This window comes from Lepidochelys kempii, chromosome 5, assembly GCF_965140265.1.
Source record: "Lepidochelys kempii isolate rLepKem1 chromosome 5, rLepKem1.hap2, whole genome shotgun sequence".
Lineage (NCBI taxonomy): Eukaryota > Metazoa > Chordata > Testudines > Cheloniidae > Lepidochelys > Lepidochelys kempii.
Genome location: NC_133260.1, coordinates 21372485 through 21400256, shown reverse-complemented (window position 1 = coordinate 21400256; position 27772 = coordinate 21372485). Strand labels below are relative to the sequence as shown.

The 27772-nt window shown below is 46.1% G+C and overlaps 1 protein-coding gene across 1 annotated transcript in view; it reads left to right on the top strand.

Annotated features, from left to right (window-relative positions):
- The window catches only part of LOC140911168 (uncharacterized), a 54574-nt gene extending 27188 nt beyond the window's left edge, over nt 1-27386 (top strand). Inside the window, exons 2-3 of the mRNA XM_073343635.1 lie at nt 23763-23815; nt 26544-27386. Coding sequence (XP_073199736.1) covers nt 26592-27371 — 780 coding nt within the window. The 5' untranslated portion in view covers nt 23763-23815; nt 26544-26591 and the 3' untranslated portion in view covers nt 27372-27386. The remainder of the gene's footprint in view (nt 1-23762; nt 23816-26543) is intronic.
- Nucleotides 27387-27772: the final 386 nt, after the last annotated feature.

Here is a 27772-nt window from a genome sequence, read left to right as displayed (position 1 = left end):
TTTGACTGGTTGCTGCTACTTCCTTGGATCTCTTCCTACCCAGGCTCTTTTAGCTCGAGCCCTATCTCAGGGCTGAAATCCTCCAGTTCTTCTCTCTCTGCAATCCTTCTTAATCTCTATTCAATACAGGAGCCTCCTAACTCTCCTTCATGAAGCTGGAGTGGGCCTCAGGAAGCTTCTTCCCCAGCTGTCCCTTTCCCAGTCTGTCCTTTTACCTTCAGGCTGGGAGGGTTCAGCAAGCAGCCCACCTCTGCTGCTGTCTTCTCCCTGTTAATGCAGGGCCTGCAGGAGCTTCCTTTCTCCCTGCTGTATTTGTTGGCATCTCCTGTGAAGGAAGAAGCAGCATTTATATTGACCCCTTCTCCCAGTTCATTCCTTATTGGCTAGGTGAGAGGGGAGCCTTGCCCCATCCTCTCTGCATGACTTCCGGCCCTACATCCTTAAAGGAACAGTAACAGGATTCCTTCTGCAATTATGATTCATTCCTGGAGTCACCCCCCTTAGGTCTCTATAGCTCTCTCAATTAGACCCTTAATGGGCCATGCCACATGTTGGAGTGGGCTGACCAAGAGGCACTACTGCCTTTAAGGGGCCAATTAGTTGTCACAGATTTATGGTATAACTGTTGTTCTCAATGAATTGTTTTATAGTTGTGGATAGTTTGTAATTATGTTAATTTAGAATGTTTTCTAAATAGCTTGCCATATCCCCAGTGACTTGGAGTTGCATGGTTATACCATTGATCACATCCCCAAAGATAGGAGTTATGGCTATTTCAGGTCTTCAGAACTGACTATTCAGTTGGATAGTGGAACTAAAACTACCACAGAAACTTTCTGCTTAATGTGAAATAAACTGGAGAGATGCAGAAACTTCCACAAATCATTACCAGAACTTGTGACAGAGGAAAGACCCAAAGACTCAATTAAGAATGGCAAGTAGACCTTGTGGGACTCATCGACTACTGCTTATAAGTCAGATGGATGGACGCCTGCTATATTTGGCTAATAGATATGTCGGGATGACATTACATTTACAAGGGGACAGTACCACTCATAAACAGGCGTGGAAGAATTAGATTTTTATTGGTGAATGTTGATTTCACTTTGCACACATAAATATTTCCCTTGATAATAACTGAAATACACGGATAAGCAAAGTAAGAAAATTCTGCTTGAGAACTCATTCGAGTTTGATTTAAGGGTATCTAATTTGTATATTTTAACATGTGATGTCGGCAATTTGTTTTTTAACATTTAAAATTTGACAATTTGTTGTTTTGTAAAGCTTTAATGTTTTGAATCTCAGTGTCTGTTATTAAATAATTGTCTGACCGCCTATTGCCTGACCGCCACATAATTTTGCGCAATTGTGAAAGTTTAAATATATAAAAGTAAAAAACCCATAAAAATAAACATTAAACATTTTCCCTTGAAATTATAAACAAATTAAAATCAAATTCTGCTATGCCTACTCATAAGGGAGTAGATTTATTTATGCCCTGTCCCTTATGGATTGAAGTTCTGCTGATGGGGTCAAAGGGAATAGTTCTGGTGGCAGCAGCAAAGTTGAGTGTGCTCTAAAAGGACTCAGTAGCAATGGGACTTCTGTAAGCTGTGTTTATTTGGGTTTTTTTTTATACTAAGTTTAATAAAGCAACTCCTGGTCTGGAAGTGTAACTTTTTTTTTTTAAAACACACGCACACACACACACACACACACACACACGTAGGGTTACCAACTTTCTAACTGCACAAAACTGAACACCCTAGCCCTGCCCTTGTCCCAAGGCCCCACCCCAGCTCACTAAATTCTCCCTCCCTCAGTTGCTCAGTCTCCCCCACCCTCACTCACTTTCACTGGGCTGGGGTAGGGATGCAGGAGGGGGTGAGGGCTCCGGCTGGGGGTGCAGGTTCTGGGGTGGGGCTGGGATGAGAGGTTTGGTCTGAGAGGGGGGCTCCAGGGTGGGGGGGTGGGGCTGAGGGATTCAGAGTGCAGGAGGAGGCTGTGGGTTGAGGCAGGGGGTTGGGAAGGGATACGGGCTCTGGGCTGGGGGTGTGGGCTCTGGGCTGGGGCCGGGGATGAGTGGTTCAGGGTGAGAGGGGGCTCTGGGCTGGGGTAGGGGGCTGGGGTGCAGGGGAGGTGAGACCTCTGGGTTTGGGGGGGCTCAGGACTGAGACAGGGGGTTGGGCTCAGGGTTGGGGCATGGGCTTACCTTGTGTGGCTCCCAGTCAGTGGCACAGCAGAGCTAAGGCAGGCTCTCTACCTATTCTGGCGTTGCGCTGAGCCCCAGAAGTGGTCAGCAGGTCCAGCTCCTAGGCAGGGGGGCCAGGAGGCGCCGCGTATTGCTTTTGCCCACAGGCACTGCCTCCCCAGATCCCATTGGCTGTGCTTCCCAGCCAATGGGAGTGCAGAGCCAGTGCTCCGGGCGGGGGCAGTGCGTGGAGCCCCATGGCCCCGCTGCCTAGGAGCCAGACCTGCTGGCCGCTTCTGAGGCACAGCGCGGTGGAAGAATAGGTAGGGACTAGCCTGCATTAGCCCTGCAGCACCGTCAACCGGACATCTAATGGCCCAGTCAGCAGTGCTGACTGGAGCCACCAGGGTCTCTTTTTGACCTGGCTTTCCGGTCACAAACCAGACACCTGGCAACCCTATACACACAGCCTAGCGCAGTGGGGCCTCAGAGCTGACTGGGCCCTGTGGACACTAATGTAATGCAAATATTAATGGCTTAAATAGGTATAAAGAAATCTAAGATGGTTTAACTTTACAAACCAAGAGAAAGGAAAAAGGTGAAAAAAATGTGAATTAATTGGTGGGAGCTAATTTAACATACCCATCTTATAGTCTCCTTGCCAGTGGGTGGTTGTGCTAGTCATTGGAGCAGGAGTTAGGCCCAGTAGCTGGAGTGGGAGTCGGTAGCCAGAAATTGGAGTCCAGGGTCAGAACCACAGTCAGAGGCCAGATCCCAGAGCCAGAAGTCTGGAATTGGAGCCAAGGTCAGAACCTGGCATGAGGCAAGACAGTTCCAAGGCAGGAGAAGGTCTGGAACAAGGCAGGAGCAGAAGCTATTGCAGCCATGGGCAAATGTTTTGAGCCATTGCTGGACTGCTGCTGCTGCTGGGATTGAGAGCCATTTTGCTGACTCTTATAGCCAGTCAGGCAGCCCTACTATAGGTCAGCTGCACTTGTTAGGTTGCCTAGAGACTGGCTGTGCTGCAGGCCCTGATTCCTGACAGCACCCCTCCATTGAGGGCACCTCCCAGGGGCTTTGGGCACTTCTAATGGAACTCTCACAATAGAGCTACAGTGTGGATGTTCTTTACTGTTTCCCAAGACTGGTCGTCTGGACTGAAACCTTCTCCTAGCTCACTGAGATCTGAGGATTTGGTGGACCAGGTAATCCTCCTGTCTCTGAACTGTTATGGGTAGTGGTGGTGTGTTGGAGCGGTCTGGACATGGGTTCTCAGTGTAGGGCTTTAAAAAAGTGAGATGTAGAAGACAGGGTGGATCTTCAAGGGCTAGGGCAGCTATAACCTGATGGCCACTGGGTTCACTTGTTCTATAATCTTGAAGAGGCCCAGGTATGGTAGTCTACCTTGGCAGATGGATGATTTGATTTAAGGTTCTAGACAGAGATCCAAACCTTCTCCCCTATGATATGATTGTGGGCAGCCTGATGATCTTGGGCCACATGGTGGTTATAGGCTTCTTTGGCAGACTGCAAGTATTCTTTGAGCTCCTGGTGCACCCAGCATAGGTGGGTAGTCAGGACTAGGGAATACATGGGCAAGTCAGGGTGGAAGTGAGGATGAAAGCCATAATTTGCGAAGAATGGTCTATGTTGAGGCAAGGCATTGATTGCATTGTTAATGTGTATTCATTGTAGCACGACAGGGGAAGTCAGTTGTCCTGGTGGTAACTCAAAAAGCAGTGAAGATACTGCTCCAAGATTTGATTGGCCCTCTCTGTTTGTCCATTAGTCTGCTGGTGATATGTGGGCAAGATGAGGGACTCAATTACAAGGGGTTTGAGAAATTTCTGCCAGTATTGGGACATGAACTGGGGATCCCAGTCTGATACAATGCCTGTTGGGAACCTGTGGTAGTGGAAGACATTTTGCAGGAAGAGTTGAGCCATCTCTTGTGTGTTAGAAACAGTACAGCACAGGATGAAGTGCACTATCCTGGTTAGGAGGTCAACAACACCCAGGATAACAGAGTATCCTGGGGACCATGGCAGTTCTACAACAAAGTCGATTGATATAGTAGACCAAGGCTTCAGCAACGTGGGCAGATGCTGGAGGAAACCTAGGGGTTTTGATTGTGGGTTCTTGGTATGGGCTTAGAGCTCATCTGACCTTATATAATCCTTGATGTAAGCTATTATGCCTGACCACCAGAAGCTTCTCACAATCAGATTCCACAAGTAGCAAATTGTGGCATAGTTTCAATACTTGAAACCTAGGTTGTCCCTCCAGAACATAAATACAAACCTTTCAATAGAGAAGGTCATTCTCTAGTTGGAAATCTGAGTTGGGTCAAATATCCGCATGGTTCAGGATCTAGTGGATCTGTGTTGAGAACGGGTCAGCCTGGAGCAGATAGAGGATATCAGACCATTGACAAAGTTGGATTCCTGGAGCATGGTGGCAGAAGGCTCTTCACCAGTGTAGTAGAAAGAGAGAGCCTGAGACATGAGGCCTGGTATAAGAGGCCTGGTATGAGGTCTGAGGACTGAACTAAAGTAGTAGTCAAAGCCTGCTAATATAAAGCAAAGTTAGCACAAGTCAGGCTGTGAGCAGAAATCAGGCTCTGCCTGCATGCAAGTTCACAGAACCTGGCAAGAACAGGGCTGGTACTGCCTAGTGTCCTGTGCCTAGTACATTCCTGAGAAGTACTCGGCACAGGACACTCGCACAAACACATTCCAGAAGGTGGTACCAGAACACCCCGATACCAAGTATGGTACAAACATACTCCTCGGAGATGATACAAGGACACATTGACTCCCTCTTAAAGATAAAGTCAGATCACAACGTGATGCCAAGAGATGTTTTGATCAAACCAACAAGTACAAGGTAAAGGGTGGTAACTAACCATGTCAGAGGGGCGATACATACTTTTTCTTTTTATAGGTGTCTAAAGAGGGGTCTCAGAGGGAGTGTCTTTGGAAATCAGGCCTTAGAGCTGCTCCAAAAAAATGTGTCTTTGAGCTTAATTCTCCTTTCACTTACTCTTTTTTTTACACCAATGTAATTCAATTGATTTCAATGGAGTTACTGCTGATTTGCACCAGGCAAATGAGAGTAGAATCATAATCTCTAAGCCTTCTATACACAGGGACAAATTGTGGCCAGTCACTGCATGTGTGCACAAGGAGTGGGAGAGCACAAGAAACCAGCCAGCCACAACTGCTCTCTTTACATTCTCTTGAGGGAATATGTCTTTCACCTCCACAATAGTTAAGGCTGGTGGAATGAAGAAAGTGACTCTTTCAATTTGGTTTGTTCGGTCATCTTATTGAATATTAAGAAAAGCAGAATTACAACCATAATACCTAAAATATGCACACATACATTATAAGCATGGAAGAGATCTGTGAAATATCACTGTGATCCATCAGAATAAAAACCACTCCATTAGGTAGAAATGAGCTAAAAATGTGATCCAAAGAGATATTCAGTGGGATTGTCTTACTCCTTCAAATTCTTTGTCAAAATCCAACCTTTCTCTCAAGCCTTCCAAACTTTCATCCTTTCTTCAGCTTTATGTAAACTCAAAATCTTGTCTTTTTCTACCAGCAGAAGTTGGCCCAATAAAAGATATTACCTCTCCCACCTTAAATCTCTCATATCCTGAGATCAACACAGCTACAACAATACTGCAAACATTAAAGATCATGTCTTTATTCTCTTTAAAAGGACCATGCACACTATTGCACTAGATAAAAATGTTAAATAATCATCAAACCTCCAAATAAACAAGCAGACTCTAGTATTTTTAAATAAAGCAAGAGGGTATAGAACATCACTGAATAGACTGAACCACTGCAAAAGCTCAGCTTTTTCCATTATTTGTGCTCATAATTTGTTTCCCTTGCTGAAGTCAATAGTACCAGCTGTCACTGAAATATCAGGAAATGCTACCAAGAAGACCATTTTAACATGCCAATATATATGCTTAAATTTACATTGTAAATCCCTATTACTTTTAATCATGCATTGTCAGTGGACTCATTCAAAGAAAAGATAAATAAACCATGATCTTCACAAAACACAGATGGTTTGGTGTTTATCGACTTGATTTGAGCAATATTAATAGAGCCATAGCCTAGGCAAAAAATGCACTTTGAAATCCGTGGGCTGTTTCATAGGCTTACCAAACAGTCTTATGATGATGAACTGTTGCCGGGGCCTTTTAGACATTTACATACCAAATATTCTATTTGTTAGGAGTTTGCAAATTCCCAGCAACAGTTTATTATAACAACCTCCCAGCAAATGCAAAAGTATAGGACACAAGTTCCCAGCAACAGGTTATCTTTACAAAAGCCCCTATGTGTGTCAGTACATCAGCAGTATGCTTCAGATCCTCAGCTGGGCTAAATCCAGGTCACTGCTTTGATTTCAACAGAAAGTGGGCCATTATGCCAAGAATCCCAATTTACTGCTCTGAAGTAAAATGTTTATTTTTTTTTCTGCTGACAGATTTTCACTTTTTGATCTGACTACCTTTGACAGGGTGGCAACATCTAGGAATCTACATAGGAATACAAGGCTTTTCTCTTGAGTCATCCTGTTGTCAGTAATCTTTGCTGATTTATGATGACAGGTGGATTGTGCTAACTGCCATCAGATATAAAAGAAATGGAGTGTATCTCTGAAAAAGAGGGAACTAATAATTGGGATAGAAGTAACAAATGTGACTCTCTAATTACCCAGGCATTCATTATTCAAAAGATAAAGAGCTGGGACTGCAAAATCATCACATATAGAACTATTCCTTAATTAAGGGGACCCCATTAACTTAGAAAAAACCCCATCACGCTTCTGTCTGAAGATTTTTACATACGAATGTTCCAAAATGCTGATGGATCTGAAGCAGCATCATGGCCCAACTGATTATGAAGGGAAAAGAGTGAAATTGACTAAGTGCAAAAGTGCTGTAAAATGCACAAAGTAAATAAATTGAAAAAATAGATAAATATTTCATTCTCTAATCTGTGACCTTAAGCGTTACTTGTAAGTGGGAAAAAATTAACTTTCTGACTAAAGAGTGGCTTTTAATTTGGTGGTACTTTTAATTGAAGAATAGATTTATTTACGATTTTGTCATACCAGGTATTTGTCTTTTGAATAATTGCTGTGTGTGTAAAGGGAGGAATATAAATCAATTTTTTTTAAAAGTAGAAGCCCAGTTCGCAGTGAATTGGTTGTTCCATTGAGTCTGTGGACTTAGGTAATACATTTTTTGTTATATTTTTTCAGCCTGTGGCTTTAAAAACAAAAGAAACTAAATTATTTTACATAAAAAATGATAGCAAACAGAATTCTACACAGAAGAAAGCAGCTGCCCTCGTTAGATGCTCTTTAGCTGCAATTGAACATTTGTCTCATTTTATAACTGGTAACATTTTTTTTGTAAGAACATCGTTTTTAGTTCAATAACCTTTTTTTAAAATTAAATTTCGGCATTTTTTTCAAAATTATTGAAAGTTTTCCATTTTTGCAATGTTTCTATGACATCATTTAATGTGTGTATTGAAGTTTCATCAATTTTAATATAAATCATTTATCAAAATATTAAAATATTTGTTTACTGAAAATCTGATTTTCAGTTTTGGGCAAACAACATTTGATTTAAAAATGATTTCAATAATTTTTTAAATAATTTTTCATGATATTTCCAGTCACATTTTAATAAACATACAGAAGCATGGTCAATTTCAAGCCCTGTGAAACAACCATTTTTATTTTTTTTAAATTGTGAAATCGTTTTCCCATTTTTGATTATTTCTAAGCTCAGTGTTTTTACTGGGACTGAAATGGTCATTTTAGGGTTATACCTCCAAACAGTATCTAGCTGCATTTTGGTCAGAATTCTGTTATTTATCTTTGAATGACTAATTTTTAAATATTATGTCTTTGAAGCCAAATACTAGAAGATGGTGCCACTCTTTTGGTATCTGCAGCAAGGCTGGATTGGCTGCTGTTTCTTGAGGCACTTCCTTTTTGCCACCTGCCTCCAGCATAAGGGAACTTGCCTATGCCAGCTGGGTGTTAGCTCCATAACCCATCCAGCCTGTCAGCCATGCAAGCACTCTCCTCTGGGCTACATCAGCCCTGTCTTTGCCCTGCAGGTTGATAATATATGCACTCCAGCCCTGGTCTCCCTTCAAAAGTGTCCCCCTTCAGTGTCCAGCCCCATCACTGACAGAACTCCCAGCTCTTCTGTTCCCAAAGGAGCAGTGCGCCCCAGTTTGCCAGCTCTACCTTACCCCACTGCTTCTGTATCATGCACGGTGCTGGAGTTCAATTATAGTGAAACAAAAGGAAGTTTATTTAAGAAAGAATAGAGATTAAAATAGAAACAAGTGTAAGTGATGGAAACAAATGGTTAAATATTATAAAATGGGAACTAGGACCTACGCTTATTAATAGTTACTTTTAATTCCTATTTAATAAAGGAGATTCTCACCGCAATGTTCGGTCTTTTGCAGCACTTGCTAGCCCCAAGAAGAAGAGACAGGCCAGTCCTTGCCTACAGACAGCCCCCCAACCTGAAGCAAATACTCACCAACAACCACATACCACACAACAGAACCACTAACCCAGGAACCTATCCTTGCAACAAAGCCCGTTGCCAACTGTGCCCACATATCTATTCAGGGGACACCATCACAGGGCCTAATAACATCAGCTACACTATCAGAGGCTCGTTCACCTGCACATCCACCAATGTGATATATGCCATCATGTGCCAGCAATTCAAACTGGACAGTCTCTACGTAAAAGAATAAATGGACACAAATCAGATGTCAAGAATTATAACATTCATAAACCAGTCGGAGAACACGTCAATCTCTCTGGTCACGTGATTACAGACATGCATGAAAGTTGCGATATTACAACAGAGAAACTTCAAAACCAGACTCCAGCGAGAGACTGTTGAATTGGAATTCATTTGCAAATTGGATACAATTAACTTAGGCTTGAATAGAGACTGGGAGTGGCTAAGTCATTATGCAAGGTAACCTATTTCCCCTTGTTTTTTCCTACCCCCCCCCCAAGATGTTCTTGTTAAACCCTGGATTTGTACTGGAAATGGCCCACCTTGATTATTATACACATTGTAAGGAGAGTGATCACTTTAGATAAGCTATTACTAACAGGAGAGTGGGTTTGGGGGGGGGGGGAAGGATGGGGGGGGGAGAAAACCTGGATTTGTGCTGGAAATGGCCCACCTTGATTATCATACACATTGTAAGGAGAGTGATCACTTTAGATAAGCTATTACCAACAGGAGAGTGGGTTTGTGGGGGGGGGGGGAGAAAACCTGGATTTGTGCTGGAAATGCCCCAACTTGATTATCATACACATTGTAAGGAGAGTGATCACTTTAGATAAGCTATTACCAGCAGGAGAGTGGGGTGGGGGGAGAGAAAACCTTTTGTAGTGGTAAACACCCATTTTTTCATGGTTTGTGTGTATAAAAAGATCTTATGTACTTTCCACAGTATGCATTCAATGAAGTGAGCTGTAGCTCAGAAAAGCTTATGCTCAAATAAATTGGTTAGTCTCTAAGGTGCCACCAGTACTCCTTTTCTTTTTGTGAATACAGACTAACACGGCTGTTACTCTGAAACCAGTCTTTCCCTAAGCACCCTTGCTCATCAAGGTCCTTGGCAAATAGCTGCAAAGTGCCTTTCTCTACCCTGTGATATACTGAATCAGTCTTTTGTCTTTGTTCACAGACAGGGGGTCCCCTTCCTGTATTGTCCTTCCTTTTCACTTCCAAGTTGTTTAGATGTTTATGGTTTGTTTTTGATGGTTTTCCATTGACTTTTCTGGGTTGGTGCAAAGGGAGATAATTGAGCAATAGATTACATAACTGACAACTCCCTCCCACTTGAATGGGACATTGCTGGGGATATTGCTAAGAGAGATGATTCCTTGGTGACTCACTTTTTGCTCCAAGACCACAAGGGCAAAATTTTCAGTACAGTTACATTATTCCTTAAATAGAAAAGGAGTACTTGTGGCACCTTAGAGACTAACCAATTTATATGAGCATAAGCTTTCGTGAGTCACAGCTCACTTCATTGGATGCATCCGATGAAGTGAGCTGTAGCTCACGAAAGCTTATGCTCAAATAAATTGGTTAGTCTCTAAGGTGCCACAAGTACTCCTTTTCTTTTTGCGAATACAGACTAACACGGCTGCTACTCTGAAACCTATTCCTTAAATATTACCCGTACACACTTCTCACCATGATTATGAGTACCGATAAATTACACTCTTTCAGTGGAGACCTCACAAGTTACCTTTTATGGATCAATACCATGAAAGTGGTGTATTAGGTGTAGGGAGTTTGTCAGGTCGGAGACAGGAATTGCTTATAAAGAACAGTGTGATCCCTTTGCACCTGTGTATCACATCAGGTCAAATCAGACCCTCTTGTTGTTATTCCACCCTGACATACCTCATCCTTTCACAGCCTCATTGCACAGCCCAAGTAATTGGCTTGGGTGCTATGCAGCTCCACAAGGGGACTGGAAGGAAAGAATTCTCAGCCCCACAATTTTGTGGTAAATTAGTCCATGCTGGCCTAAATCTCCTCTCTGCAGGAGGACAGAATAATATATGTAGTGGGAGGGGGAGCTTATGGGTTGACTAAAAGATATATTGCTGGCTCAGCAGAGTAAAAAAATATCTTCAGTGGATGAATGGCCTTATCATGCCAGGACACCATAAAATGATGAAAGTATTATAAGTGAGTGGGATCAAGTTTGGCCAGGAGACCAACCAAAACATTTTACTTCTGTGTGTGTGATAAGACAAGCATGATAGTAATAGAGAATTTTCTTTTACACCTTTGTGTGCACACAGACACTTCCCCCCCACACACATTTATTGCACCCTTGCAGTGGCTGTTCCTTCTTTGAATTCCTAGTAAGTTTGCATTGTACGATTCTTGCTGCTTTAGCATCAGGCGTCACTTGAAACTTTAGAGACAGGATTTTCAAAAGGACTCAGTTTTGACCAAACCCATCTCTCATTGAAGTCAATGGGAGTTTTACCATCCATTTCAGGTGGAGCAGAGTTAAACCAATGCTTGGTGCTTTTGCAAATCCCACCCTAATTCATTTAGAACATCAGTGGAACAGAAAATTTCTCTCTCTTATACTTGGATTGGGGCTATGCCTGTTGTAGTTTTGGCAATGCTGTGTGCCATCCAGTCAAATCCACATATTTAATTTATTTTTGACATAACCTGTACTTTAGGGCTTGGCTACACTGTTGGCTACATTTGCGAGTTAGAATGCATTAAAGCAGCCCCGGGCACCCTAACTCATGACGTGTCCACACTGGCAAGGCATGTGGAGTGCCCGGACTTCGTGGCTGGTGCGCTCCTGGTAATCCACCTCCACGAGAAGCATAACCCTTGCTGCAGCCCAACTGGAGCACCACAGCACGAGTTTGGATGCCCTGGTCTATTAATGCGCTCAGATCGGCCTCCAGAAGTGTCCAACAATGCCTGTTCTAGCCACTCTGGTCATCACTTTTGTCACGGTTCCTCCCCCACTCTGAACTCTAGGGTACAGATGTGGGGACCTGCATGAAAACCCTCCTAAGCTTATTTTTACCAGCTTAGGTCAAAACTTCCCCAAGGTACAAAATATTACCCCCGTTATCCTTGGACTGGCCGCTACCACCACCAAACTAATACTGGTTACTGGGGAAGAGCTGTTTGGACGCGTCCTTCCCCCCAAAATACTTTCCAGAACCTTGCACCCCACTTCCTGGACAAGGTTTGGTAAAAAGCCTCACCAATTTGCCTAGGTGACCACAGACCCAGACCCTTGGATCTTAAGAACAATGAATAATCCTCCCAACACTTGCACCCCCCCTTTCCTGGGAAATGTTGGACAAAAAGCCTCACCAATTTGCATAGGTGACCACAGACCCAAACCCTTGGATCTGAGAACAATGAAAAAGCATTCAGTGTTTTACAAGAAGACTTTTAATAAAAAATAGAAGTAAATAGAAATAAAGAAATCCCCCCTGTAAAATCAGGATGGTAGATATCTTACAGGGTAATTAGATTCAAAAACATAGAGAACCCCTCTAGGCAAAACCTTAAGTTACAAAGAAGATACACAGACAGAAATAGTTATTCTATTCAGCACAATTCTTTTCTCAGCCATTTAAAGAAATCATAATCTAACACATACCTAGCTAGATTACTTACTAAAAGTTCTAAGACTCCATTCCTGTTCTGTCCCCGGCCAAGACGACTACAGACAGACCCAGACCCTTTGTTTCTCTCCCTCCTCCCAGCTTTTGAAAGTATCTTGTCTCCTCATTGGTCATTTTGGTCAGGTGCCAGCGAGGTTACCTTTAGCTTCTTAACCCTTTACAGGTGAGAGGAGCTTTCCCCTGGCCAGGAGGGATTTCAAAGGGGTTTACCCTTCCCTTTATATTTATGACAACTTTGAACTCTACTGCCCTGCCCTCAGATGACCAACCACCAGACCTGCCCTTTAAATTCTCTGGGAATTTTGAAAATCCCCTTCCTGTTTGCTCAGCCAGGCATGGAGTGCTCTCAGCGAATCTTTCCAGGTGACCATGCCTCCAGCGTTGGGTGATCCCCAGTATGGAGCAATGGCGAGGTGCTGGACCTCATCAGTGTGTGGGGGGAGGAAGCTGTCCAGTCCCAGCTGCACTCCAGCTGTAGGAATTATGATACCTTTGGGCAGATATCAAGGGACATGATGGAAAGGGGCCATGACTGGGATGCTCTGCAGTGCAGGGTTAAAGTGAAGGAGCAGCGGAATGCCTACCGCAAAGCCTGCAAGGCAAACCGCTGCTCCAGTGCTGCCCCCATGACCTGCCGTTTCTACAGAGAGCTGGATGCAATACGTGGGAGTGACCCCACCTACACTCCAAGTACCACCATGGACACTTCAGAGCCCGGTTCCACAAGGCAGGAGGAGGAGGAGGAGGAGGAAAGCAGGAGCAAGGGTGCTGAGGAGGAGGAAGATAGCCCGGCATCCCTAGATGCATGCAGCCAGAAGCTGTTCTCAAGCCAGGGAGAAGGTAGCCAGTCACGGCGGCCGGTGCTTGGGGAAGGACAAAACACCAGAGGAGGTCCCTGATAAGCGGCTTTTATTTTGGAAAGGAAGTTGTTCGGTGTGGACTCTTGGGGCGAGGAAGATTAGGGCTGCATGCATGCCTAGATGCGGAATAGGGCATTGATGTGCTCTTTCACATCACGGTAATCGGCCTCAGTGATCTCTTCAAAGGTCTCATGCAGAAGTTGGGCAGTGTGCTTGCGCAGGTTCCTTGGAAGAACTACTGAGCTCCTTGCCCAGTAAGGCTAACATGTCTGCATCACTGTGCCGTGATGGGTGGGAGGACCATTGCTGAACATAGGCAAGCTGCATTTGGGCCAGGGCAGAAGCTGCATTGTAGTAGAAGACCCACCCTTGCTTCCCAGGTCACCCTCAGCAGCAAGATATCTTCCAGGATGAACTCCAATGGAAAAAGTGGGGACAGTGTTCAATACAGGGGCCCCCTGCAGCTGTTGGCTCTCCCCAAGCCACAGAACCCCAGAGGACAGTACGGCCGTGAAACAATTGGTCACACTTGACCCTGTGCTTACTCACCATTTTGGGGCTCCTGTGGGTTGTGTGCTCACTTTGGGATGGGCAATTTCTTCTATTGTGTAGACTGTGATTGGCTTTAAGTACGGCCGAACCGTTGTTCTGTCTGGTGTGAACAATGCTGCCTCTGTTAAGTGTTGCATTTTGGCTTTACAGATGCAACCTTGAGATCCCAGCCGTCCTTGTTATCAGTGTCCGAAAGACTCCAAAGAATCAGGAAGCGGCCACGTAGACGCAAAGAGGACATGCTGCATGAAGTCATGCAGCAGTCCCTTAACGAAAATCAAAAAGCACAGGAGTGGCGGGAGAGTGAAAAGAGGGTGCACCAGCAGAATGCAGATCGCTGGCGCCAAAGCACGGAGCGGCTGCTAGGCATTTTGGAGCGCCAAGCGGACTCGATCCAGGCGCTCATAGCAATGCAGGTGGAGCACTTCTGCGCCCGCCCCCCGGCAGCCCTTGCCCCAAAACTCTTTCCTTTGTGCCCCCATGTCACCTGCAACCCACTTTCCCCACCATCCAGATTCTTACTGCCACCAGCTGCCTCCAACACCTGTAGCTTCACCACCCAGCCCTGCAAACTATGACCCTTACCCACTGCACTCAACCCCCATCACCCTGCATTTTAGCCAGCCAGAAGTGCAGTACTCATTGCACAGCACTCCAGGCAGGAAGGCTGAGTATGAGAACAGGACATACGCAAATTTGTGATTGGACCGTTCCCCACCCCTTTGCCCTTTCTGTTTCCCAAGCAGTTGTGTTTCTTTTCAATAAATGAATTTTCTTCTCAATAAATGAATTTTTTGGTTCTGAAAACATTCTTTATTATTGCATTAAGTAAAAGACACCTTAGCCCAGGAAAGCAACAGGCACTACAAGTCAGTGCATCATAATTAGCAAACACAGATTTCTACTAACATTGGAACCACTGCACTTCACTCCCATGCAGGGCACCAAATATTACTGATGGCTTTCAGCCTCAAATTGCTCCCTCAAGGCCTCTCTAATCCTTGCAGCCCCACGCTGGGCCCCTCTAATAGCCCTGCTCTCTGGCTGTTCAAATTCAGCCTCCAGATGTGGAACCTCCGACGTCCATGCCTGAGTGAATCTTTCACCCTTCCCGTCACAAATGTTATGGAGAGTACAGCATGCAGATATAACCGTGGGGATGTTGTCATCAGCCAGGTCCAGCTTTCCTTACAGACAGTGCCAGCGGCCCTTTAAATGGCCAAAAGCACACTCCACAGTCATTTTGCACAGACTCAGCCTGTTGTTGAACCACTCCTTGCTGCTGTCAAGGCTCCCTGTGTAGGGTTTCATGAGCCACTGCATTAAAGGTTAAGCGGGTTCTCCAAGGATCACAATGGGCATTTCGACTTCCCCTACGGTGATCTTCTGGTCTGGGAAGAAAGTCATGGCTTGCAGCTTCCTCAACAGGCCTGTGTTTCAAAAGATGCACGCGTCTTGCACCTTTCCAGACCAGCCTGTGTTAATGTCAGTGAAATGCCAGTGGAGATCCACAAGTGCCTGGAGAACCATAGAGAAATACCCCTTCCGATTTATGTACTTGGAGGCTAGGTGGGCCGGTGAAGAATTGGAATATGCGTCCCATCTATCGCCACTCCACAGTTAGGGAAACCCATTTGTGCAAAGCCAGCCACAATGTCATGCACTTTACCCAGAGTTACGGTTCTTCTGAGCAGGATGTGATTAATGGCCCTGCAAATTTGCATCAACATGATTCCAACGGTTGACTTTCCCACTCCAAACTGGTTAGCAACCAATCGGTAGCTGTCTGGAGTTGCCAGCTTCCAGATTGCAATAGCCACCCACTTCTCCACCATCAGGGCAGCTCTCAATCTCATGTCATTGTGCCGCAGGGTCGTGGTGAGCTCATCACTCAGTCCCATGAAAGTGGCCTTTCTCATGTGAAAGTTCTGCAGCCACTGCTCGTCATCCCAGACTTGCATGACGATGTGATCCCACCACGCAGTGCTTGTTTCCTGAGCCCAAAAGCAGCGTTCCACTGCAGTGAGCATGTCCATGAATGCCACAAACAATCTCATGTCATAAGCGTTATGCGAGTCGACACAATCATCGGACTCGTCACTGTTGGTTTGTAGCTTAAGGAGTAACTCGACTGCAATTTGTGACGTTCTGGCGAGACCCATCAGCATATTCCTCAGTACTTCAGGATCCATTCCCGCAGACTGAAAGGGAAGACAGAGCGCGCAGTACAAAAAACGTTGAAAGATGGCACCAAAAGTAGACAGAAGCTCAGGGATTGCTGGGATGCAAAACGATGCATCATGGGGCATTGGGACAGGACCCAGGATGCCCCACACCCTCCCCACAAGCCACAGTGCCAGAATGGGACGAGGTGCTCTGTGGGATAGCTGCCCATAATGCACTGCTCCCAATGCCACTGCAAGTGCCGCAAATGTGGCCACGACAGTGCACTTGCAGCTAACAGTGTGAACACACTGCAGCGCTTTCACTGCTGCGCTCTCCAAGGGCTGGTTTAACTCACAGCGCTCTACATCTGCAAGTGTAGCCATGCCCTGAGTCACTTTAAACAACATTGTGAAATGGCTTTAAAAATGGCAGACATACATGAAATTATCTGAATGGGCTGTTCTTGAGTTCTTATCCATTTCAGTTTTACCTGGTAATTTCAGGGGCTTAGTCTTATCCCTGTGCTTGATTCTATTGCCTGTTAAGTCAATGGGTGTTTTGCAACTGACTCAAATTGTAGAAAAGATCTGACCCAATATTTGTATCAACACTTCCATTTCAAGCAATAATAAAATACTCTAGACATTGGATGAAATCCTGGCTCCCCTGAAGACGAATGGCAAACTCCTATTGACTTCCATAGGGACAAGATTTTACACTGTGTACATTACTTCCAAGTGGTTCTGCACTTTTTGCATTTTAGCCAACTGGCTTTAGGCACTGAGTGTTTGCTGAAACTCTATTCAAAGATGTGCAATAATCACCTAGGAATGCATTGTAATCAATTATTGCTTAATTACAATGCTGATACAGGGTAAACTAAACCTTGCAAGTTCAAAGGTAAGGCAGAACCATTCTGTCCTTGACTCATATCACTGAAAAGACAAAGGAGAGCAATCTGAACAAAGGTCAGAGGATCTGTACCTGCCTTAACTTTGAGATTTCTATCAGTCTGAATACAATATTAATATTTAATTTTTTTAATCTCCTCATTTTGTTCGGTTGAAAAGGGAACAATAATCCTTCACACAGAGTTGTTAAAGGCATATTATTTTCCTAAGGCATCAGAAAAATTCTATCAAATACATATTAAGGCATTTCTATTAATGTGCCCAGTGTATCACCACCAGTTCTTATGTAATTTCAATGCACATTATGGTACTACTAATTAGGGCTGTCAAGCGATAAAAAATATTAATCACAATTAAAAAAATTAATCGTGATTAATAGTGCGATTAATCACACTGTTAAACAATAATGGAATACCATTTATTTAAATATTTTTGGATATTTTCTACATTTTCAAATATATTTATTTCAATTATTTCAATTAGAACAGAGAATACAAAGTGTACAGTGCTCAGTTTATATTTATTTTTATTACAAGTGTTTGCACTGTAAAAAGACAAAAGAAATAGTATTTTTCAGTTCACCTAATACAAATATTGTAATGCAATCTCTTTATCATGAAAGATGAACTTTCAGATATAGAAATATTTACAAAAATACTGCATTCAAAAATAAAACAATGTAAAATTTTAGAGCTTGCAAGACCACTCGGTCCTACTTCTTGTTCTGCCAGTTGCTCAGACAAACAAGTTTGTTTACATTTGCAGGAGATAATGCTGCCCACATCTTGTTTACAATGTCAGTTAGAAAGTTAGAACAGGTATTCTCATGGCACTGTTGTAGCCGGGATCGCAAGATATTTATGTGCCAGATGTGCATGCTTCAACCACCATTCCAGGGCACATGCGTCCATGTTGATGATGGGTTTTGCTCAAAAACCATCCCAAGCATTGCGAACCAACTCATGTTCATTTTCATTATCTGAGTCAGATGCCACCAGCAGAAGGTTGATTTTCTTTTTCGGTCGTTTGGGTTATGTAATTTCCGCATCAGAGTGTTGCTCTTTTAAGACTTCTGAAAGCATGCTCCCTACCTCGTCTCTCTCAGATTTTGGAAGGCACTTCAGATTCTTAAATCTTGGGTTGAGTGCTGTAGCTATCTTTACAAATCTCACATTGGTACCTTCTTTGCATTTTGTCAAATCTGCAGTGAAAGTGTTCTTAAAACAAGCAACAACATGTGCTGTGTCATCATCCGAGACTGCCGTAACATGAAATATATGACAGAATGCGGTAAAACAGAGCAGGAGTTGTACAATTCTTCCCCAAGGAGTTCAGTCACAAATTTAATCAACCCATTATTTTTTTAACGAGCGTCATCAGCATGGAAGCATATCCTCTGGAATGGTGAATGAAGCATGAAGGTTGAGGGGGTAGCCACATGGTAGGGGGAGGCAAAATGCGACCTTGTAACAAAAGCACATGTGCTATGTATGTAATGTTAACAGCAAGGTTTACCCTGAAAGAGTACCCTGAAAGCCACTGTTTTATAAAATGTGTCTTTTTAAATACCGCTGTCCCTTTTTTTTTCTCCACCAGCTGCATGTGTTTCAATGATCACAGGATCTTCTCCTTCCCAGAGGCTAGTGAAGATTAGAAAGAAAAAAAACTGCACTCGTTATGAAATGTTATCTGAGCTTATGCTGTCCTCTCACACTGACAGAGCACAGACAAATGCGTGGAGGCAAATAATGTCAGAGTGCAGGAAAGCACAAAATGACCGGGAGGAGAGGCGGCGGGCTGCAGACAGGGCTGAAGCTCAAGTGTGGCGGCAGCATGATGAGAGGAGGCAGGATTCAATGCTGAGGCTGCTGGAGGACCAAACCAGTATGCTCCAGTGTATGGTTGAGCTGCAGCAAAGGCAGCTGGAGCACAGACTGCCACTATAGCCCCTGTGTAACCAACCGCCCTCTTCCCCAAGTTCCATAGCCTCCACACCCAGACGCCCAAGAACGCGGTGGGGGGGCCACCGGCCAACCAGCCACTCCACCGCAGAGGATTGCCCAAAAAAAAGAAGGCTGGCATTCAATAAATTTTAAAGTTGTAAACTTTTAAAGTGCTGTGTGGCATTTTCCTTCCCTCCTCCACCACCCCTCCTGGGCTACCTTGGTAGTCATCCCTCTATTTGTGTGATGAATGAATAAAGAATGCATGAATGTGAAGCAACAATGACTTTATTGCCTCTGCAAGCAATGATTAAAGGGAGGAGGGGAGGGTGGTTAGCTTGCAGGGAAGTAGAGTGAACCAAGGGGCGGGGGGTTTCATCAAGGAGAAACAAAGAGAACTTTCACACCGTAGCCTCGCCAGGCATGAAACTGGTTTTCAAAGCTTCTCTGATGCGTACCGCGCCCTCCTGTGCTCTTCTAACCGCCCTGGTGTCTGGCTGCGCATAACCAGCAGCCAGGCGATTTGCCTCAACCTCCCACCCTGCCATAAACGTCTCCCCCTTACTCTCACAGATATTGTGGAGCACACAGCAAGCAGTAATAACAGTGGGAACATTGGTTTCGCTGAGGTCTAAGCGAGTCAGTAAAGTGCACCAGCGCGCCTTTAAACGTCCAAATGCACATTCTACCACCATTCTGCACTTGCTCAGACGGTAGTTGAACAGCTCCTGACTACTGTCCAGGCTGCCTGTGTATGGCTTCATGAGCCATGGCATTAAGGGGTAGGCTGGGTCCCCAAGGATACATATAGGCATTTCAACATCCCCAACAGTTATTTTCTGGTCTGGGAATAAAGTCCCTTCCTGCAGCTTTTGAAACAGACCAGAGTTCCTGAAGATGCGAGCATCATGTACCTTTCCCGGCCATCCCACGTTGATGTTGGTGAAGCGTCCCTTGTGATCCACCAGAGCTTGCAGCACTATTGAAAAGTACCCCTGGCGGTTTATGTACTCGGCGGCTTGGTGCTCCGGTGCCAAAATAGGGATATGGGTTCCGTCTATGGCCCCACCACAGTTAGGGAATCCCATTGCAGCAAAGCCATCCACTATGACCTGCACATTTCCCAGGGTCACTACCCTTGATATCAGCAGATCTTTGATTGCGTGGGCTACTTGCATCACAGCAGCCCCCACAGTAGATTTGCCCACTCCAAATTGATTCCCAACTGACCGGTAGCTGTCTGGCGTTGCAAGCTTCCACAGGGCTATCGCCACTCGCTTCTCAACTGTGAGGGCTGCTCTCATCTTGGTATTCATATGCTTCAGGGCAGGGGAAAGCAAGTCACAAAGTTCCATGAAAGTGCCCCTATGCATGCGAAAGTTTCGCAGCCACTGGGAATCGTCCCAGACCTGCAACATTATGCGGTCCCACCAGTCTGTGCTTGTTTCCCAAGCCCAGAATCGGCGTTCCACAGCATGAACCTGCCCCATTAGCACCATGATGCATGCATTGGCAGGGCCCATGCTTTCAGAGAAATCTGTGTCCATGTCCTGATCACTCACGTGACCGTGCTGACGTCGCCTCCTCGCCCGGTATCGCTTTGCCAGGTTCTGGTGCTGCATATACTGCTGGATAATGCGTGTGGTGTTTAATGTGCTCCTAATTGCCAAAGTGAGCTGAGCGGCCTCCATGCTTGCCTTGGTATGGCGTCCGCACAGAAAAAAGGCGCAGAACGATTGTCTGCCGTTGCTCTGACGGAGGGAGGGGCGACTGACGACATGGCTTACAGGGTTGGCTTCAGGGAGCTAAAATCAACAAAGGGGGTGTCTTTACATCAAGGAGTATTTCAGGCAGGACTTCACGGAGGGTTCCAATAAGAAATGGTGCACCTAAGTTATTGTTCTTATTGGAACAATGAGGTTAGTCTGGCCTCTGATTGATACATGGCTAGATTTACCTTGCGGCACCTTCTCTGTGAGTGGCTGCAGTGTGACCTAGAGGAATGAGTCCCCTAGACGGGGGAGGCGGGGGGGGGGGAAGCAAATGAGTACAAAACAAATCTGGTCTATTTCTTGTTTTGATCCACTCCAGCTATCTTTTACATCTTTGGCTGGCAGCAGACGGTGCAGAAGGACTGCATGCCATCCACATCTCATGGCTGCCCGGCAGAAGATGATGCAATAGGACTGCTAGCAATCTGTATCGCCTGCCTGCTCACCATAACACGGTTCAATAGGACTGACTGCAGGACTAAAGAGAATGACCTGGTCGAGTCACTCCAAATTTAGTCCCTGTGTGAAGGGTTCATGTTTAGCTATTCCACCTGGAAGCAGGCAGGGCACACCCTGACTGTTTTGTAGAAGCAATGCACACATTGCTCTATCCAAGGACAAGGGCTAGATATGAACCATGAGAACTTGATTGTTGGGACAGCAACTGTGGGAAGCTTTCTTAGCCTGGGCTCAAGGCCTGAGAACCAGGATTGTAGTAGATAAAGGATGGTAAATAAGTATATTAATCAACGTCATACATTCCTTTGTGTATCTTTTTGCGGTAGCAGTGTGTAATGCTTAGGGGGGAGAAATATAATAAAAGGAGAAGGTGGAAGGCGGGGGGGCAGAACAGCCCATCTCAGCTGACCAGCCTGCTTGCTTGCATAAAGCTGTGTTCTGTCTCATCATTGAACCGCCACAACTGGCGCCCAACGTGGGGCACTCAGCACTCACCTCGCCCGGCAAGGGTTTCAGACGCGTCACTCATCCGCTTCGTGGATCCCGATGAGTATTTTTCATTGTGGTAAGTATGGGAAGCTCCCTCTCTGCTTTGCAAGTGCAACACCGCAATGAGCTGCAGTATTTGCTGCGTAAGGCTCAGCATGACTGCCCCGCTCGAGCACTTACTCTCCTGCTACAGGAGGTGCGTGCCCAGTGCCCGTGGTATCCTGAAGCCGGAAGCCTTAAGCTAGCAGACTGGGAGCGATTGGGCCAGACATTGCACGAAGAGCCTCGGGCGCCCGTGCAGGCTTTACATGCCTGGCACCTCTGTCGCGACGCGATACTGCGAGTCACCTCGGATAGGCCCTCTTTCACGAGGCTGGTGATCTCGCCACGCCCGTCGGCTCCTGTAGCCATCCCCGTTGCAGCTCTCCCCCCTTTCTACTGATGCAACCCAGCGTGTTGCTTCGGAAAGACCCTCTCCCGTACCCACAGCCCCCCCTCTCCCTGCTTTGCCCCCAGTGTCTTCATTACCACCGCCTCCCTTGCCTTCCCCACCGGAGCCAGTGTGTGATCACCCTCCGTCCGTGGGGCCCCACGCTCCGGGGCCCCCCGGAGGGTCATCTGTATCTGCTCAGAAGCTTTCGCTGGTGCAACAAATGGTTCACGCAGCGAAAGCTCGATCAGATCTCACAGCGGAGGAGCTGGCTGATCTGGTCTCAGTTTGCCCGGTGACCTGGCAGAATGATGACCAGGGCAACCCCGTGGGCACCTGGACCACTTTGCCATACTCGGTGGTTAGAGAGGTAAAGAAAGCAATTCGTGAGTTTGGCCTGACTAGCACCTTTGTGCGTGGTCTCATTGAAGGGATAGGTACTGGGTACTCCCTAATCCCTGAGGATTGGAAAACGCTGCTGCGCATGATGTTATCACCCAGTCAGTATGTTATTTGGATTAGTGAGTATCGGCAGATGGCAGAACGCCAAGCTCAGGTACATAGAGAGCAGGGTATCATTTATGAGCATTTGGCAGGGGAGGGCCCGTTTGCTACTATTGAGATGCAGTCTCAACTCCCTCAGGCCGTCTTCCCCATTATTTCCACCTGTGCCCAGCATGCTTTCAAGAAGGTCCCGGATTCAGGCAAGCCTACCAAAAGCTTTGTCAGTATCTGTCAGGGTGCCTCAGAGTCCTTTTTGGATTTTACCAACAGATTGCATGAGGCTATCCTCCGACAGGTGGATAACACTGAGGCAGCTCACGAGCTCCTGTTAAAATTGTCAGTTGAAAATGCAAACGAGGATTGCCGCCGTGCTCTCCAGGCAGCGCAAGCCTCTGGTATTTCAGAGCTCTCAGACATGCTGCGGGCGTGCCAGAACATTGGCACACAAGCCCACAAGGCTGGAGTTCTGGCTGCCGCCCTGAGAAAAACTGGGAAGGAGGGGAAGCGTTGTTACCACTGTGGTAAGGAGGGTCATTTTCAGCGGGAGTGCCGCTCATCTAAGGCACCAGCCCGACCCTCCAAGAAGTGCCCCAAGTGTGGGAAAGGTTATCACTAGGCTAATCAGTGTCGTAGCGGGTCAGGAAACCGCGCGACGGGTCCCCCCCGAACCTAGGGCCAAACGGGGGTGTTTCCCACTCAGACAACCGCTCCTCTGCCTTAAAATCCGTAGACTCTATGAGGGCGGCGACTGCTGGAAGTGCAGGGCTTGATTTGATCATGCAGGAGGACACAGACTTTCGGCTGCCAGGGGAGGTCTGTGCCATACCTACACAGGTGACGGGACCTCTCCCTGCCGGCTTTGTAGGTCTTGTTCTCCCTCGCTCACATGCTGGGAAACAGGGCTTTTTTGTCATTCCAGGGGTCATTGATGCTGATTACACTGGCATTATTAAGGTTCAGGTGTGGACTCATCTTCCACAGTCGCTCCCGCGTGGACGGTCAATTGCACAATTGATTTTAGTCCCCTATCAGGTGCCAGCTGCCGAGGATCGAACTTGGGGCGGAGGCGGCTTTGGATAGACGTTGTCTCACTCGCCGTCTCACAGTGCGTCTTCTCCACTTGTTGCTCTGACAATGTCAGTCCGCCCCTCGAAACCTCAGTTAACACTTCTCTTAAATGATGTTCCTTTTACAGGGCTGGTGGACACTGGAGCTGACGTTACGGTGATTCGTGATCTGGAGTGGCCGGTTAGTTGGCCTACGGTTCCTTCTAAAGAATTGTGGGGGATCGGGGGTAGTAAACCCGGGCGCCACAGTTTGTCTTGGGTCACAGTCTCTAAACCGGGAGGCCGTACCCTGGCTACTATCCGCCCTTTTGTACTCTCTGTCCACCTCAATATTTGGGGCCATGATTTACTTACAAAGTTAGACACCACCCTTGATATTAACATCTGATGGCCCAAAACCCTCCCTCACCCACCGTGCCCTCCGCATTACCCTTGGTATGGCAATCCTTAGAGCCCGTATGGATTGACCAGTGGCCCCTCCCTCTAGAAAAGCTAAAAGCGCTTCATTCGCTTGTGCAGCAGCATTTGCAAGCACAGCGACTGGAGAGCTCCACTAGTCCCTGGAACACCCCGGTGTTCGTTATTAAGAAAAAATCGGGTGCTTGGCAGCTGTTACATGATTTAAGGGAAATAAATAAACGCATCCAACCTATGGGCCCCTTGCAATTTGGCTTACCAAATCAAAATTTAATTCCTCAAACCGATCAACTTTGTGTGTTAGATTTAAAAGATTGTTTTTTCACCATCCCCCTTTGCCCTCAAGATCGCGAAAAATTTGCATTTACGGTGCCACAATATAATAATCAGCAACCCTCTCACAGGTATCAGTGCAAGGTCTTGCCCCAGGGAATGCAAAATAGTCCAACCTTGTGTCAGCTTTTTGTGGATCAGGCCCTTGCCCCTTTCCGTGCCCGGTACCCTTCGCTAAAGGTCTACCATTACATGGATGACATTTTGCTAAGTGGTCCCCGGGTCACGGCACAACATCTTGAATCTTTATCTCAGATTCTCGGCCAAAATGGCCTGTTAGTGGCACCAGAAAAAATCCAACGCTCTTATCCCTACCACTACCTCGGATATAAGGTTTTACAAACCTATGCTGCTCCGGTTCGTCCGGAATTAATTCTACCTCAACCCCTAACCCTTGTTAAATTACAACAGATTTTGGGTCATTTAAATTGGATTCGGCCCTACTTTCGTCTCCCCACTTCAATGCTGCAGCCGTTGTTTGAGCTCCTGCGTGGAGCCCGGGCACCGGGTGCAGTTATTGCCATCACTGAAAAGCATACTGCCTGCATTCGACAAATCAATGCAGCATTGAGTCAGCAGTTTGTGGACAGACTCCCAGAGGTCCGTCCCTTACGATTGGTTCTTCTTGCCACCCCTCATACGCCAACTGCGGCTCTGTTTGTACCCCGTACAGACACAGCCGTCTCTATTATAGAATGGCTATACCTTTCATCCACCCCTCCTCGAAATATTTATCCGTATTTAGATGTCCTATCTGATCTTGTTCGTAAAGCCCGCCACCGTGCAGTGCAACTCACTGGCACTGATTTAGTTGCCATTGTGCTCCCCTTGTCCCGTACTGAATTTGACTCTTTGTGCCACACCTCCTTGGCCTGGCAGGTTGCTCTTTGTGATTATGTGGGAGAGATTTCTTACAATCCTCCAAAAGATCCTCGGTTGGTCATTACCCAAAAGGTGCCCCTAGTTGTTCATCATCTTAGCCGCTCTCAACCCATTGTTTCCGCTGTCACTCTTTTTACTGATGGCTCTCCCCACCGAGGTGTAGTCACTTATCATTTGGGTGACCCCCCCTCGTTGGCATTCTCGTTTTACACTGCCTCAGCGTTCTGCACAGCGTTCAGAATTGGCTGCTGTTATTTTGGCCTTTCAACTTTTTGCTGATTGTCCCTTTAATTTAATTGTGGATACCCATTATGTTTATCAGGTAATTGATCATTTACCCCTTGCCCTCATTACCCCTCAGGTTGATGCAGACCTCCTTCGCCTGTTTTTGTCTTTGCAGCATCTTCTTGCCACTCATCATTTCCCTTACTTTGTTGCTCATATTTGCAGTCATACCCCTCTGCCTGGGCCACTCACTGAGGGCAATGCACGCGCCGATTGCGCGTTGCGTGGTCAGGTAAATTCCCTTTTTTCTGACCCCATTGAAAGCCATGCCTTTTTTCATCAGTCTGCCTCTGTTTTGGCCCGGCAGTTTCACTTTCCTGCTGATCATGCCCGTTCCTGCCCCCACTGTGCTGCTGCTGCTCCTACTTTTTCTTATGCCGTTAACCCCCGAGGTACCGCAGCAAATCAGCTGTGGCAAATGGATGTTACTCATGTGCCACAATTCCGCCCCTATTCGTTTTTACATGTTTCCATTGATACTTATTTGGGCTTCCTTTGGGCAACCCCACAACGTGGGGAAGCCACTAACAAAGTTATTCACCATTTGCTGGCCTGCTTTTCTGTTATGGGTCGCCCCTGCCAAATTAAAACAGATAATGCCCCAGCCTACTGCTCTGCAGCCCTCTCCACCTTTTGTGCCCGCTGGGACGTCCGTCTTAAATACGGAATCCCTTATAATTCCACGGGCCAAGCCATTGTTGAACGTGCCAATCGCACACTCAAAACCTTGCTAGATAAACAATTAAAACAAGGGGAGCTGCGTCTCCGAACCTTAGGAGACATTCAATAACAAATGCATATCCTCTTGTTTACTTTAAATAATTTAACACTGAATGCAGATCAGCAGACCCCTGCGGATCGGCATTTTCACAAATCTGAGGTACTGGAAAGACCGCGTGTCTTTTACCATCAGCTTCCCGATCCACAGTGGCTGGGCCCAGTACCTCTAATCACTTGGGGTCAGGGATATGCTGCTGTGTCTCTCCCTGCAGGACCGTTGTGGGTTCCAGCTCGGTGTGTGCGACCGGCACTTAAACAACATGGCATGGCACCAGGGGCTGTCGAATCCCATACCAGAGTTTCAGCTGACTTTGGAGGAGACCGCGTTGCCCCCCGAGTCGACAACGACGGGACGGAAACGGAGGAGGCATAGTGTCCCAAACCGGCCCATGACATGGGGAGCAGTAAAAGCATTGGTCGCCGCGGCCCAACGAAGACTGGCAGCAGATCAACAGCCAGAGACTCCTGAGACTTTGTTTGTGGCGATTCTCGCCCAAATCACTGCTAATTCTGTGATGATTGTGTGCCTTTTGTGCCTGCTATTTCCTGTAGGGGTTGGCTCGGAAGCGCTTCCCCCGTTACGAGCCCGAATGACATATAACATATGGGAAAGATTGGCTTCAATAGCAAATTTTACCCACTTTTGTCTATCTAATTCTGTAGCAGCCGGAGATTTGTTAGGTACATGCCTTATTCCAGTATGTCATCACCCTGAGGAGATGGAGAATAAGACACTGTTCTCTGCTTATGCGAATCTTTCTTCCCAGTACTCTAGCATGGCTAATTGGGGCCCGGCCAACTATACTCTGCCTCGCACGGCTAGCTCCCTCCACACACCGTACCCGGCCGGGGCTCACAATGTCACCTGTGCGCGTGTAGTTAACTGCACTAGTACAAAGGTGCCCTTGGGCTGTCGAAAAATTTCTCAACCCCTTTTAAATTGTTCCCATGCTGTTAATGTTTCATATAATTATGGCCATATCATCCTACCATCAGGATGGTTTTTTACTTGCGGTTCACGCACCTTTAATTATATTTGAAGGGTCATAAGGGGTCATATATATTTGAAGGGTCATAAACCATTCACTTTTCTTTTTTAGTCTGTAACTAAGCTGAGACTGTCTTAGCTTCTCAAGAGCTCTTTCAGCTCTTGAGAAGTATAAATCTAGGTACGTTAAGCAAACTGTTTCCTTTGCTTGAATTGCATTTTTTGTCTATTTTTGATAAATCTTGATTTTGTTACAACTAATGTACAGATAATTCCATGCAGAAATCCTCAAAGATGAGAGAACCTCATAACCTTTAAGGAGACATGTTGAAAGGAAAAAAGCATCCTGAGCATATATCCCCTCTCAGGTCGGATCCAAACCCAGTGAGCAATATTGCCTGGAGGCTAAAGTGGGTGAACTCATGAGGAGAACCCAAAAGATCAGGGCAAAGA